The 16,156-nt window shown below is 35.4% G+C and overlaps 1 protein-coding gene across 1 annotated transcript; it reads right to left on the bottom strand.

Annotated features, from left to right (window-relative positions):
• Nucleotides 1-15,199: 15,199 nt before the first annotated feature.
• On the bottom strand, nucleotides 15,200-15,685 carry LOC131626386 (defensin-like protein 183). Its single transcript, XM_058897202.1, has 2 exons — nucleotides 15,625-15,685; nucleotides 15,200-15,528 (listed from the first exon to the last, which is right to left on the bottom strand). Exons 1-2 carry the CDS (start codon nucleotides 15,683-15,685, stop codon nucleotides 15,200-15,202), a joined length of 390 nt encoding a protein of 129 aa, XP_058753185.1.
• Nucleotides 15,686-16,156: the final 471 nt, after the last annotated feature.

Genomic DNA, 16,156 nt, shown 5'->3' with positions numbered 1-16,156 from the left:
AGGAAATTTCATATTCAGCAATAGAACAATAGCCAGATTACAAGACCAAACATTTGAAACCATTAAATCTCACAATATTGTACAAAGATGTTTGTGTATTTTGTTTGCAGAAAAGAACAACAATCGGTGCGACACGCAAAGAATCACGATCCACACAAATTGACTCATCACCAGAACATCATCTCAAACAACATCTTTAATTCATCAATACATCGTCGCAATTCGTCGTCTCCGCCGTCGAACCACCGGAAACGCAACTCCATCCACCGTTCCAAAACGGCCAAACGGCAACCCTCCAGCAACATCGACGTTCACACACAAGCCGCCGACCCTATCACTCTCAGATCCGGTAACTCCATTTGCTACCTATGATTTGATTTTGATACTTGTTTGATTTTGTTGAATGGATGATATTCTTGATTGTGAAAAGTGTTGTTATGTTGTTTTAATTTGAGAAAAGAAAAAGAAAACTGTAGTTTGATACCAGAAAGAGAGCGAGCCGAGGTTAAGAAAAGGAAAAGATGGTACTGCCCTTCATGTTTTAGAATTGATATCACTAATTTCCTTTCTTTAATAATATTTATTTGTTTGGTTGTCTTAATAAATTAGAAATAGAACATAAAATAACACATTGGAATAAAGAGAGACGATGAGGATTTGATTCTCATATGTTAAATTTTTGTTTTGTTATGGCATTAGTTTATTAGTCTTTTTTTAAAAAAAAAAAAATATATCAAAATCCAAATAAAACAAAAAATAAAAGTTGGGAGCGTGAGTTTTCTACTCCATCTTTTTTATTAAAAATATAAAAAGATTTTGTTTTAACTAGTGCTTATGTTTCTTTTATTTATAATTTAATATGAATTATTTTTAGATTTCTCTTTGTAAATATTGTTCTTTAATTGTTCGTATTTTACCATATTCCTTGCTATTTCCCTACCATTTTTTTTTGTTTTTTTGTTTATTGCGAGGTACATTCGAGCTGTTGAACTATTCTTGCGAATATTCGCAAATTCATCCTCAATCTCCTACCATCCAGATCTAACGCACACAAAGCTGAAGGTTTACCATGCACCCTCAAAGGCTGCCACAATGAACCAAAACTAATTTTTCAGGGTTATCATCATGGTTCGTCCGACTACGCACCATATCAGATCAAAAGCTAAGTACCCTCACTTTTTTAACTATTATTTTTATATTTATTTATTCTTTATTTTTAGGGTTAATCCCTTTGCCCTCGAATCTGATAATACACTCACGCCTTATTTGTTTCTTTGCTCATTCCTGATGGTCAGAGTCGATGCTTCTGGCAAACCCTTGCCCTCAACCCTGTCAGGCAAATGCCAAGCTAAGTACCTTCTCCCTATTCTATTTTTAATTTATTATCCTGTTTTCTTTTGTAGTTAATGAGGTTTGCCCTCGAATTTGATAATGCACTCACTGTACTTTGCCTCTTTGTTCTTCCTCCTTTTCAGGTTTATCAATTGCCAAAGCTACGTCATTGGTAACCCTAAACCTCATTTTATTTTATGCCTTTTATTATTATTACTTGTGTTAAACCCTGATAAGGGATCCGCTGGTTACAATTTCCCGCCCCCTTTATTGCTTTATATTACTGCGTGGTTAGTAATCTTAGGGAGTGCAAGCCTTAAATCAATGTAGATAATTAATTACAAGATAAATAACTGAATTGAACCACGTGATTGTTGCACACACGCACCCTTTTGGGGTAACCTCTCTGTTGCCTTGTTGCCTGTTGCCTGCTGCCTGTTGCCTTTGTGTTTTTTGCAGAATAAACCATGTCCCTCGAATATGAGGATACCTCAGCCATGCTGCCTCGATAATCAAAGGTCATACGACCCTAAATGATGCTGCCTTCGATACACAATATGACCTCGACCCTCGGAAGTTGCCTACGGAAAAAGGCTGAGGTATCTTCTGGTTGCATAACGAAAAATGGCTTATTCTGATCCTTGCCTTAGACTACCTGCCCTTCTATGGCATGGGACAGTCTTATGGCAAAGGATGCTTCGATGACCCTTCAACCTCCAAACGAAAGGCTTCCTGCCCTCTTATGGCAAGGATAGACCCTTTCATTCTGAAAGGCTAAAAAGAGACCTATTATCTGAGTTTAAGGTAATTGCCCCTAATTGCCTTGCAATGCTCAAACTTTCATTATATTCTTTCTCATAATTTTTCAAAAGGGCTACGCTCATTTACGAGCTAAAGTCCCTATCTCTTTCATCTACGTTTTCTAAACAAACGAGCAAGCAAAGCAATTAAGAGCCCATGGAAAGCCATGGATGCAAAGGGTGCCTTACACCTTCCCTTTGCATAAATTACCCCCCGAACTTAGATTTCTTTAAAAAGGTTTTTTTCTGTTTCTTTTTGCCTTTCCGAATATTGTTTGGATAAAATAAAAGTCGGTGGCGACTCTTGCTTACCGCGACATTCCGATTAATAAAAAGTCAGTTCACCGTATTACAGAGTTGCATTGACCTCATTCCTCCCACTGATGGGCCTTTTTGTAGTACCAGAGGTGGAACCTATTTGAATTTTTCCATTTTGAATGCCACTTTCGACACGTTCTCCGGTCAGTATCAGGTCAGTGAAACCTGATGATGAACTTCCCAGCAAATGGCTATAGAAAGGGCCAGTTAAAGTGCCCATGAACATGTCAACTAGTTCGCGATCAGATAAGGGTGGTTGAACCCTTCCAGCCATATCTCTCCACTTTTGTGCATATCCTTTGAAACTTTCTTTTGGTCCCATAGACATGCCCCTTAGTTGAGTACGGGTTGGTGCAAGATCAGCATTGTATTGGTACTGTTTGTAAAAAGCAGCAGCTAATTCTTCCCAAGTATGAACCTTGGTATTTTCCAGCTGATAGTACCACTCGAGTTGTGTACCCGACAGACTTTCTTGGAAGAAGTGAATCCATAATTTGTTATCTGTTGTATGAGGTTGTATCTTCCTCACATAGGATCTCAGATGTAGTTTCGGGCAAGAAACTCCATCATATTTTGCAAAGATAGGGACTTTGAATTTTGGAGGGATAACAACATCCGAGATGAGCCCCAGATCATTGAAATCTAAGCCAGGTATTTTTTGTATCTCCATAGCTTTCATACGGTCTTCCAGCTGTTGGTATTTTTCATTATCCGGTTCGTCCCCAGAATGATCATTTTCTTCATTTGAAGAGAGAGAGGGTTTAGCAGAACCCTGGTTGCTTTGATTGTCTTCTTGTTCATCATCACCGACTGTTTCAGGGATCGGTGGCTTTGTGAACTTTTTGACTGGGATTTTGATCTTTCTTCTCAGGTGACTCACACCTACAGATCCTTTGGGCTTCTTTTTCTTCTTGATTATCAGGGCTTTCAGTTCTTGCTGCCCCTTTGCCAGTTCCAGAATTGCCACTTGAACTTGGGCATTCTGTGCTTCGAGATTCTTGATACTTGCCTCGGATTCCATCTCTTCTGACTGAAATAAACAGCGAGAAGATGAGAAATCCGTCATGTGAACCTGTTATGAAATGTGTATGACTGGATGCCATGTGTATGCAATGTATGAAATGCAAATGTATATGAATGCAATGTATGAAATGTATATGCAATGCATGAAGTGAAATGTGTGTGCAATGTTTCAAGGATCTTAGAGTTTAGATTTGTTAAAGAAGAAACAAACGTTAGTTAATCAATTTATTTCTTTTTTTTTTTTGCTTCTTTTTTGCTTTGCTTCTTTTTTCTTTGCCTCATTTGGGCTTACAAGACAAAAATAAAACAAATGATCCTTCAGGTCTCCCGTGGACGCTTTCTCTTTGCCCCTAGGAATGTGTAGATCTGCTGTTCTTCTTGAAGCTGTCCGGTGAGCTCCAATATCCTTCTCTCATAGTCTTGACAGTATGATTTGAAAGTGTCTCTTTCCTCTTTGAGTTGAACCCAAGATTTTTGCAACTCTTCTAGGTCAGTTGGCATGTCCGGGTGTAGAATAACTTGAGGTTTGTATCCTTCGACCTCTGGTTCAATAGTCACAGGTAGAACAGCAGGATATGGCATAAGGAGTTTCTGAGCATGAGTGCGGACCCATCTGAGGTAGGGTTCCATAGGAATAGAATTCCATTGCCCCAGAGTTTTGCTTTCTATTCTATAGACACTGCCCCATGCATGTATGAACCTTCGTCGGTGTCTATGAGAATCATTCTCGTAATCAAACACAATGCCACGGATAATCATGTCATGGGGACCGTTGCTCCTTGCATATCCGAATTGGCGTAGAGCTAAAGAGGGATTGTAAGTGATGCCTCCTTTGATGCCAAGGAGTGGCACATTAGGGTATTCTCCACAATGATCAATGATAGTAATGTCTCTTTGAAAGAAGTTGTTCCACCGGATATCTGAATGAGACAAAGACATAATCCTGTGAGACCATTGCATTCTTTGTTCATTTCTCAACACTGATCGGGGAAGATGAAATGTAAACCACCTAGCCAGTAGTGGTATACAGCACATGAGAGTTCCTCGTTTCTTCATGGTACGAGTGTGTAGAGAATGTAGAATGTCTCCCAGCAATGTTGGTACCGGGTTACGGATTAGGAAAAGGTTGATGATGTGTACACTTATGAACTGGTCGGGATTTGGGAATAAAACCAATCCATAGATCAAAAGTGCCATAACTTCCTCAAAAGCTGGATAACTTTTGTTTTCTAGCAGTAGTCGAGCCTTTTCCAATAAGAACTTGGCAAGTAAACCCTTAACTCCACTCTTTGTTTCCCAATTGGACTCGATTTCTGATTTCCGCAGATGTAAAGCAGCAGCAATGACTCCAGGTTTTGGAATCCTTTCTAAACCAGTGAAAGGTAATTGATTTCGAACAGGCAATCCCATTAGTTCAGAGAATTCTTCCAAAGTGGGTACCAACTGGTAATCAGGAAAGGTAAAGCAATGATGTTCAGGGTCAAAGAACTGGAACAGGACCCGTATCATGTCTTCTTCAAATTTTGAGGTAACCAAATGGAGTAGGTGACCATGCCTTTCAGTGAATTGAACATTCCTGGGGAATTCTGACACCAAGTCTTTTAGCTCAGATGGTACCGTTGAGACGTTGATTCGGATGTAATCTTTGGTGGCGGGAGCCATTACCTGCAAAAACAAAGGTAAACTCTTTGATCCTTGAAGTGTTTGGTGCAAAAATGATATGCTTATGATGCAAACATGTGGCACACAAAAACAAATCAAACAATAGCCTTAGGCTTAAAGGCTTGCATGGAGCTGATAGGTGATACCCTCCCCACTGAAGTTGAGTTGGTTAAAACCTGTCCTAGAATTGGATTCGGGTTCTATGATCCTTGGAAGTAACATCTCAATACGGCGCTCGAGCGGCCGATCAAAATATTCCTCGAGGATAACTAACTTCGATCAATTTCAAAGCTAGCCACTTAATAGGCCACAAGTCAAGTTCAACTAAAAAGGTTCTAAGACAAATTAGTGTTTAATGACACTTCGGAAGCCTAATATACTCCTTGATCGTTTTCAAGGGACATCAGTATAAACCAAAGTGTCGCACTAACGATGACTACCAGATCAACTGTATCGGTACATGCCGTACAGTTTCCTTGGTCTAATGTCATATACTTAAGGTATCTCGAGATTCGGGTTAGAATCTTTCACACAAGCAAAATACCCAAGCAAGCCTTTGAAAAATAGAGCAATCAAGTCAATCAATTGAAAACATCGAAGTGATCTATTCTCTTAAGGTAACCCCTTTTGAAAACATTTTGTTTTTGAAAGTATCTCCCCAGCAGAGTCGCCAGTTCTGTGGACCTCCGATTTTTTTTTAATACCGGGCCATACCTCTGATCTGTAGAGATACGTGAACTGACTCTTTTTTGTCGCTTAATGCTTTCGCATTTTTGAAAATATCACAGAGTCGCCACCGACCTTTTATTTTATCCAATTAAGGAAAGGTTTATAAAAGAAACAGAAAAAAGACCTTTAAGAAATTCTGGGTAAGGGGGTAGGTTATACAAAGGGAAGGTGTTAGCACCCTTTGTATCCATGGTTATCCATGGGCTCTTAAGTTTGCTTAGCTCACTTGTTTTTCGATCACTTTTCAATTGCTCGGAAATTGCTCATATGTGGTTTCAAATACCTTTGTAAATTGAATTTTGTAATGATCCGTGTGTGGATGTATACAAAATGCTTGTTTATCTTTCGAAAGATGTTTTGAAAAGAACGTTAACTTTGTAATAACCCGTGTTTGGATGTATACAAAGTATTGTCTTTTGGAAAGTTTTGAAAAATCAACAGTGTATGAGAATTTTGTTTGTTTTGATTTGAGCAAGCAAACTAGGAGGTCTACCCTGAGTTGTAAGGTCTTTATCCTATTTCCTTTAAAAATCTATCCTTTCACCGGATATAAAAGCAAGGTTCGATTTTGTACTCAAAACAGTAGAATTTGACTTTGATTTTGAAAGAATGAGAAAGGATTACCTGAAGAGGTGCAAGTGTGATTGTGATTGGATTCAGATATTTTATCTTTGAAGTTAGTGATCTAACGGTTCAATTTTATCTTTGACATACACGCAGTTTATATTTGCTGGAAATTAAAGTGCGGAAATGTAAAGTGCGGAAAGTAAATCTACGCTATTACATCGATTGTGCAGGAAACGTAAACTAACCTATTTACATGAATTTGACATCCTATACATTTATCTAGGAATTTTAAATTGCAAGAAAAATAAAAGGCATGTTTTTGGATTTTTATGATTTATTTTAATTATAATTAATGCATGATTAATTAAATTAAAATGAAGAAAAAAGATGAAAATTGATTTAAACCTAGAAATTAAGTTTAAAATATGTACAAAATATTTGTTAATTAATTTTAAAACAAAACTAATTTTTTTGGAATTTTTGAAATTGATTTGAAATTGATTTAAGTTAATTAAAACATAATTATGCAAATAACTATACAAATAATTTAAAACTTAAGAAGAAAATTATTCAAAATATGTACAAAATTAGCTTATAATATATAAACAATATTTAACACAAAGAACAATTTTTTTTATGATTTTTTGATTGGTTAGAATAATTAAAAAGCAAATATATAAATATATACTAATTAATTATACAAAATATTGAAATTTTGAAGAAAAATAAAATATTTTTATTTCATGAAATAGTATATTATTTTAGAAGTCTAAAAATATTTTTTGTGTATTTTTTGGATTTTTAAAACTATTTTTAATTAATTTAACAAAGAAATTAAAATAAAAATAGAAAATAAAATAGAAATAAAGGATACTGATCCTGTGTGGTAATTTGTGAGGGAGCATGGTGTGCATGCGTGATCTGGAGCGTTGGATGAGTCATAAATGAGATCAGATGGTCCAGATGGTGAGGGAACATCACTTATGACACGCCTGCAAAACACTGAAACCAAGGGTTATATTCAAAAAAGCGCGCGCGTCAGAACCAATAGGGGGGGGACACGTCTTCGTCTTCAACCTTCAGACAAGACTTTTAATAGCGCTTTCTTACCAAAAGCGCTGTAATTGGTTACTTACTAAACCTGCAAAATAGCGAATAGGGTCAAACGCACACATACATTTAGCGCGATGGTACCATTCAATTCGTTTTGTCCATACGAATCTAATGGTGCTATTTAGAACTTCTAATTTTGCCTAATTTGGAAAGCCCTAAATTTGAAGCTATGAACCCTAAAATGGTAGTTTCGTTTATACGTGTCCAAACTTCAATTAAGTTTCCAGAAATGATCTACACCTCAAACCAAACTCAATAGTATGTCTACATCTTGTTAAACATGTGTGAATAACCAGATACGAATTGATTTTAGTTTGAACAAATTTTGACCTGTGTAGCTCGATTCAGTGAGCTTCAAGGCTTGTAATTGATTGAGATAGTTTCAGTGATGTTTAAGGAAGGTGTATGAATGCTTAGTTTGTATTGAAATGGACTGAAATTACAAATTCGAATTTGAGTTTTTCTTTGAATTTTTTGAAGTGATTACAAGTGTTATATGCTATGCTATGCTTCTGAATTCGTGTCCTCTTCTTTGCTGAACTAAGATAGCTTATTTATAAGCTATGTGAGTGCTTAGAAACTAAGCCAAGAGCATTGATGAGTTTTTTTGGAATCTTGACTTTTTCAACATTGGTAGCTTTGTCTTTAAGCCACCATGGCTTGATTTTCCTCTTCTCCTCTGCTGTACTTTGCTTTGGGACAGAGTTGAATGAGTCACATTGATGAGTCATGCTTGGAATGCAAGCTATCATTTATCCATGCATTTCTTTTTTAATTTAATCTTAAAATAAGAAAAAATCAAACAAACATGGATGAAAAATGTTATGGGCTTAGTCTTGGTCGTGGGAGGCCCATAGTAACATGGAAATGATGTTTGAATGCTGAAAACTTGGCCCCATTTGGAAAAAATACATTTTTGAGCAATGTTGATTTTATGTATTTTCCCAAAATTTAGCCAACTTCAACAAGGTGTAAATCCTTCAATTTTTGTCATATGAAGGAGATCTTGCACTTTTTAGAAACCTCAAAGAGTCCTCTAACCAATGTCTTTGGTCTCATGTCAAGATGATTTTTGAAGCTCCTTGTGTGTCCTTTTGAAAAAAGTGTCTTTTTGTTGACTTTGAAAATGACCTGTAATGTCTTTGGTCATATTTTTCAAATGGTGAATCCAATGATCATGGGATCAATGGCATTTGAAAGATAATTGAATTTCCTTCAAAACAAGCTTTGGTTTGAATTTTTTGGATGAAGGATGAGAGAGTTATGATCAGTCAAAGTTGAGTTGACTTTTCAGGCAAAAACCCTAATTTTGAATCTTAGGGTTTTGTTGATTTTTGATCTTTCCTTGATGAATTATGATCATCCATTGATCAAATGATGAATCCTTTGACAAAATATGGACTTTGACAAAAAATTTCATTTTTGACTGTCTGTTGACTTTTTTGGTCAAACGGGTCGTCTGTTGACTGTTTGAGCTGCTGACGGTGCGTCTGAGTGATTTGAAGTTTGAAAATTTGTATGATGGTACTTTGAGATATATGGATGTATGTGAAATCCATTTGAGCTCTCAAAAACTTGTTGCCCCTGTAAAAACAAGAAAAACCCTGATTAGGGACTGTTTGTGTAGGAGACAGTTAAGCGTACCTGATTTTTGTGCAGTGTTGAGTCTCTGCTAATCATGTGATATTCAGAAGACTTCTTTGAACAAAAATCTTGGAATTTTGAATTGTGAAAGATTGATTTGATTGATGGCACAAAACACTGAGAATTGTACTGCCAGCAGTTTGGCTGTCAACTGACTGTTCAGGTATTGATGCAGCAGTTAGAGTGAAAAATCAACAGTCAAAGTTAATTTTCTTTTTTGTTGTTTTTTTTGTTTTTGTTTTATGAGAAAGATGAAAGTTTATTTACATGACTTGTTAAAAACACAGACATAATAAATAACTAATATTTACGGTATGCGGGCAAAATTACCGATAATAACCCTGAAAATCATTTAATGCACAGAAATAGGAATATTTGACTGGCAGAAAACACACAAAATATTATCTTAGTAATTAAGCAATATTATGACAAATAGTACAACATTTAATACTGACAGTACAAATATTACATACTATATTGAACAGTACGACGAATAAACGGTATATTTAAGAAATAAGAAATACGGCAAATTTTAAGAATGACGATTAATGACCCATGCTATGAACAATAAAATGTAGATGATTGGGAGTGCAACTATTGCAGGTCCACACTCCTCAGGACTATGCAGGCAGAAGAAAGTCATGATCACCGTAGCAATGGTGATGACTGTAAGAAACAGTGTCTCTATCCACTTTGCCATTCTTGTTAGGGAAGAAGAGAAAATAGATATGAGATAGGAATTTGAAAGATGAATTGGAATTTGATGTGAGATTTTATGGAAGAAAATGAGAGGTATTTATAGAATGGAAAGAAGGAAAGAGACGTTGGGGAATGATGTGATTCCGTACAAAAGGAAAATTTGAGTGGAAGTAAGATTTGAAAGAAAGAGTATGATAGTGTTGGAAAAAGGAGAGATTTGATTTTTGAAAAAGAGATTTGAAAAGATTTTTGAAAATAATGGAATATAGTACAAAAATTAGTGGGAAACAAAAGATAGTAATAATCTACTTGTTACCAGTACAGTCTGAGTTTCCTGATTCTGCGCCTGCAAAAAGATTTAACTCTGTACCAATTGTGTCAGTACTATTTATCTGTAAATAAATAGCATGTGTGAGGTAATAAACAGTATTTGGCGTTTGCGTAAGAATAAATTCGACTGCAAGCCAAATTACTGTATAAGAAAAATTCTAAAAACTAAGTATTTCATATGTCAGGATATTTGTTGAAATAAAAATCCATGATTATATGAGACCCTTAATTTTCAGATTGGAGTTTTCTTGAAAAATATGTGGGCAAATTTTGGGGTATAACATCCATGCTTAGCCTCTCATTTCTTGCTTTGATGTTGCTTACTCCTTACTATTGCTTGCCATGTTCCCTTAGACTCTTCCTTCTTTGTTAAGAGGAATTGAGATAGGATAGTTATCCTCGACCTTAGGGCCATTTGTAGATTAGAATAACTTAGACTAGAATTTAGAAATAGTTCCCTATTGCATTCTTTTTCTTTTCAACTCTTTAAAACATTAATAAAAGGAAGATGCGAATCACATTAAGAAAGTGATAGAGAAATGAGTGGGATTCATTCCCTAATCTATTTCTCAATCGCTTAGTGGCATAGAAACGAGTGGGATTCATTCCCTAATCTGTTTCTCGGTCACTACTTAATGGGAGAGAAACGAGTGGGATTCATTCCCTAATCTGTTTCTCAAACATTAATTAATGGGAGAGAAATGAGTGAGATTCATTCTCTAATCTGTTTCTCAAACATTACATAATGGGATGGAAGTGAGTGGGATTCATTCCCTAATCTGCTTCTCGATCATTATACTCCACCTTATGCAAGAGCGCGAGCGTTAACTCCGCCTAACTAAAAAACACAAAAACAAACAGAAAATCTTTAGCCGAGCTACGGTTACTCTGATTCCTGAAAAGGATACGTAGGCAGCGGGGTAGGGCCCGTGCGAGTACAATTCTTTATTTTCCCTACATTTTGCATTCATTCGCATTTAGACATAGACATAGTTATACACCCTTTAGATAGAAGCAAACATAGGTGGATACCATCGAGTACGATGGGCGTGAGGGGTGCTAGCACCTTCCCCTCGCGTAACCGACTCCCGTACCTAGATTCTCTGGTCGCAAGACCTTGTTCCTTCCTTTGTTAGGTTTTATGATATTCCTTTCCCTTATGGGATAAATATATTGGTGGCGACTCTGTTCATTTTTTCGCGAGCGTGCGACAAAGAGGAAACATTAAGTCACTTTTTTGGCAACTGTAATGTTACGAAGAACATTTGTGATAGAGAAGAGAAATTATTTAGATAAATAATTTAGTTATTTATATTAATGCCTAATTTATATTAGTAAGTACTTTTATTTGTATTGTTATGTAATTGGGCTTTTAGTAGTGTTTGGGCTTTTATGTTATTATTATCCATGAAGAGTCTTATATAATGTAGTCTCATAGAGACATTTGGGAAAAAGGAAAGAAATCAAAGTTTATTTTTATCTCTATTTTCTTAGTTTATTTTAATGTCTATCTCTTTTAATTGTTGAACCCTAAATTGATAGTCTTGATAGGATTAGCTTCCTATCAATTGGTGCTTTCATCATGTACTCAAATCCTCCTATGGATTACCCTCATCTTACACCTTCATCTCATCAATGGAGTATTCCTCCTACCTATCCCACAAACCCCTCTTCCACAACTCCTACCACACCTTCATTTCCATCATTTCCATGGGAACTTTTCTCACCCTATTACACAAATCCATATGCTCCAACACCATCACCATATTTGTATTTTAATCATGGGTATACACCTCCTCCACCTAACCCATATTCATCCTATCCTACATCTCATTATTCATCCTACTACAACAATTTCTATCAATTCCAAAACCCAACAAACAACTCCTCCATACTTGGTCCTAAATTTCAAACTCATTCTAACAATAGAAGAGGTTTTGAGAAATATTTGCACATGTTTCCTCTCTGTTTTAAGAAAAACTCAAAAAAAAGATCTGCTTATCCTTATCCTTGTTTCAAGAAAAGATCCAAAAAAATCTCTCAGAAACCCATTCAATCCTTAACCCATCTCTCCACCTCCCGAAAACTGTCATTCCTTTCTTCCAACCCTTTATCACCTTCCAAACCCGGAAAGGAAAACAACAATCCAAATTTCACTCTCCCATTTTAAAAAGAAGAATCCCACACTAAAATTAGGGATTTAACCCAACTGAACAACCCAGAACAACACTTGAAAGGTGAATCTCGAGGCGTGGCTATTACAGAAGAGCATTGTGTAGTTTCTAATGGTTCTGTTGATGAAAGGACGAAAATTGATGTCGTTGAATGGCTCTGCTGCAAACAAGAATTTGCCGCCGCCACCGCCGCCACATCAAATCTCTCAGTTGAAGATGACCCTCTTGCCGTCAATTACGGCTTCGTCCCGCTCATTGAGATCCAATCAAAGACCTCTGTTGATGTCAACGAATGGACACGAGTTGAGGCTCTCGATGATTCAGTAGCGCACAAACCTGTCAAAATCTCGGATGATGCGGACTTGTCAATTCCACCAAAACCTCCAGATCTAAGTTTCTTGAAGATGACAGTGAAATCCCACGATTCAACAAAAATAATCCAACCCCGATCACAGTCTGATTCCCTTGTTTTGAAGAGGTTAAGAAGAACTAGGTATCAATCGTTTTTTCACGGTGACGCTGACCTTGTGGTTCCATCCAAACCTTCTGATCAGATCAACATTCAATCATCACCGCCATTCCTTTCGTGTTGGTCAAAACAACCCATTCAAGATTACATGGAGAAGGACGACGAGGAGTTTAGGGCTTTCCTACATATTTTTTCTCATTTGTCCCATACAACAATCACTTGGGAGGATGTGCTTATCCAGAACTTAGAAAGAGTAAAAGAGGTAAGACTTTCATATCAATATGCAATAATATTTTCATTGATAAAGGGGTTGAAGTTGAATGTGCTTGAAGCATCTAAATCCAGTTGGTTGTCATTTTCAGTTTTCCCTCATAATGGTTTGACAAAAGTGTCATTTTTCTCTAATTTCATTCATCAAAAGGTTTTCAATGAGCTGCTGTCCATAGTACTGATTAACAGATATAAGGATTTGAGCTTGGTTAAGAAAACAATAATACTACCAAATGGTCATGGTGAATTGAAACATAGATATTGGAAAATTCTTAATCCTATTCATCATAGTTGATTGCTGGATAATCATGTGATTTTGGCATCATACTATAGCATATTTGGGTTGGTGTTCCCTACATCTTGTGAAGATTCTGTTGACTTGCATATAGCTAGAGTTAACACTAATGACAATATGCAGCAAGGGAGACTTGTTTATTTATTTTTAGAATGGCCTAATCAAGAAGATGATATTTCACATTTCCTTTCAATTTATGCACACAGGGGCTGGAAACAACTTATCTATTTATGGAGAAGTTCCTGTAGCCATGATAGTGTTATTTCCCTACCAAATTATGTCAAACTGTTGTTAGATAGTGAGTTTGACACTAATAACTTCTTTGTGATCCATGAATCACTTGTATGCTTGGGGGAGGAAGAAAGGTATATTAAGACCCACTCATATTATCGATCTCGAAAACTTAGGAAACTTGGTACAAATGAGTTGGTGGTTTTCATTTTGTGGAATTCAAATTGCTGTCATGACCACACCTGGGACTATGTTTTTACCATGCATCCCATAAGGTTTCTACTGCCAAATTATAAGAAACAAGTTGATGTAGGTAAATCATTCAACATTGTTTTCTTATGTGGCAAATTTGTGGTTGGTAATGAATATGTGGCCCTGATAATTCCTTCATGTACAGAACTTTTTCATGTTTCTTTATGGAATTATGGCTTGCATACTATAGATAATGTATTTGAATACATGGTTCATGATACTTTTAATATGTTGAAAAGTGTGAATCAGGTATCAATATATGTTACTATCAGAGTACACATTTATGAGAGCCAGCCACATGCACCTTTTATAGCAGGCTACAAATTTTTTTTCTTATGTAGAGCTTGGAAAAAGATTTGTCAAATATTGCATCAAAGTGCAACAGGATATATATGGTGCTTGTTTTCTTTCATTGATTATCCATGCTGCTGTCACAATTTGGAAACATACAAGACATTGGTTGTTTGCTAGAAGTTTGTACAAGTTTCAAAGTCTTTCTGGTTCAAGCAGTGGGATCCAAGAAAGTTATTGCAGCAATAAAGTCTTACAACCTTGAGGACAAGGTTGTTTTTGAAGGGGTTGGTAATGATAGAGAAGAGAAATTATTTAGATAAATAATTTAGTTATTTATATTAATGCCTAATTTATATTAGTAAGTACTTTTATTTGTATTGTTATGTAATTGGGCTTTTAGTAGTGTTTGGGCTTTTATGTTATTATTATCCATGAAGAGTCTTATATAATGTAGTCTCATAGAGACATTTGGGAAAAAGGAAAGAAATCAAAGTTTATTTTTATCTCTATTTTCTTAGTTTATTTTAATGTCTATCTCTTTTAATTGTTGAACCCTAAATTGAGTGTCTAGCTCAAGGTTTTTAAGTGGTCAAGAATTAATAAGGAATTATCAGAGGAGGAGTTGAGACTTTATTGGGTAAACATTGACAAAATCAAAGATAAAGATGAAAGATTAACAATATGCGTAATATGGATGGCAACGGCTTGGAATATATGGAAGGTTAGAAACGATATGCTATTTAACGGTAGCCGTTTCATTTTTGATGATTGTTACTCCGCTATTGTCATAGCCTCTTGGAAGTGGTTTAGTATTGTTAATGGTTCCTCTCTATCGTCTAATTTTCATTTTTGGAACACCTTACCTCTGAATTGTATCAAGAGATAAGGTAGACCCCTTGTAGAGTACTCCTTGTATTCTCGTTTCATTTTAATGAATCATTACGTATTAAAAAAATTTATTGTATTATCATTTGAATTGTTCTAATTTACAACTCAATCAACGACTATAGGAACAAAGGCAATACTCTTTACCAAAATCCACAAAACATTTTCCAACACCTGTATCTTTATATTTGCTAACACACTTTGCATTACAACAAGATTCATCACATTCATGATTGCAAAGTCCAATTCCAATATTGCATGCAGGTTCTTGTGACCCTGGTGGTGGCTTATCGAACTTACAAGTGCATAAACCAAAGAAATCACAATTCCATTCTCTAGCATGAACACCTTTTGCATACCTGCTACAATCATAGGAACAATCTGCTACAGAACATCTACCAACAATCTTTGTGCACTCACCTTCAACTTCTGGTAATTTTACTACGTTCATGCAAAATAAAAATAAAGTGGAAATTAGTGAGATTTATTATGTAAGTATAATTTAATAGCCATGATGATGATGGTGGAGATGTTTACCTGCAAAAACTAAGACTAATATGGCAAAGAAACAACAAGATTTTGACATTTTATACGCCATTAAATAATATATATTCTTCTTTTAGTTTTGGTTTGTTACTCCAATGTTTAAATCTACTTATATAATGTTGATTTCAGACAAATGTCAAAATGAAAAGTATTTCCTTTTGTAGCTAGTTTGTCCTTTGTAACATAAAGTATTATTTTTAATGCCACAACTTTTATTTTTCTAATGACACAACTTTTATTTGAAGGAAAATTTCAAATAAGATGGAAAATGATCACCAATGCTAAAATATTTTATCATATGTATTTTTTTTAAGTTTTTAAAAACATTTTTTTGTCAAATGTTTTATAAATTGCAATTCCCTATTTTTAAAAGTAACTTACAATTGTCATCTTTTATTTATTTATTTTTGTACAAAAACACACTTAATTTTTTTTTATAATGTTTGATTTTTTTCAAAATCTAGATATGTATTCCCTCTGCAAGAAAAAAAAAAAAGTAAAAACATAAGTTGACACTTTTCAT

The sequence above is a fragment of the Vicia villosa genome, unplaced genomic scaffold, assembly GCF_029867415.1.
Source record: "Vicia villosa cultivar HV-30 ecotype Madison, WI unplaced genomic scaffold, Vvil1.0 ctg.000283F_1_1, whole genome shotgun sequence".
In the NCBI taxonomy this organism is placed as follows: domain Eukaryota; kingdom Viridiplantae; phylum Streptophyta; class Magnoliopsida; order Fabales; family Fabaceae; genus Vicia; species Vicia villosa.
Note: the sequence above shows the minus strand (reverse complement) of the source record. Positions and strands in the feature narration are given on the sequence as shown.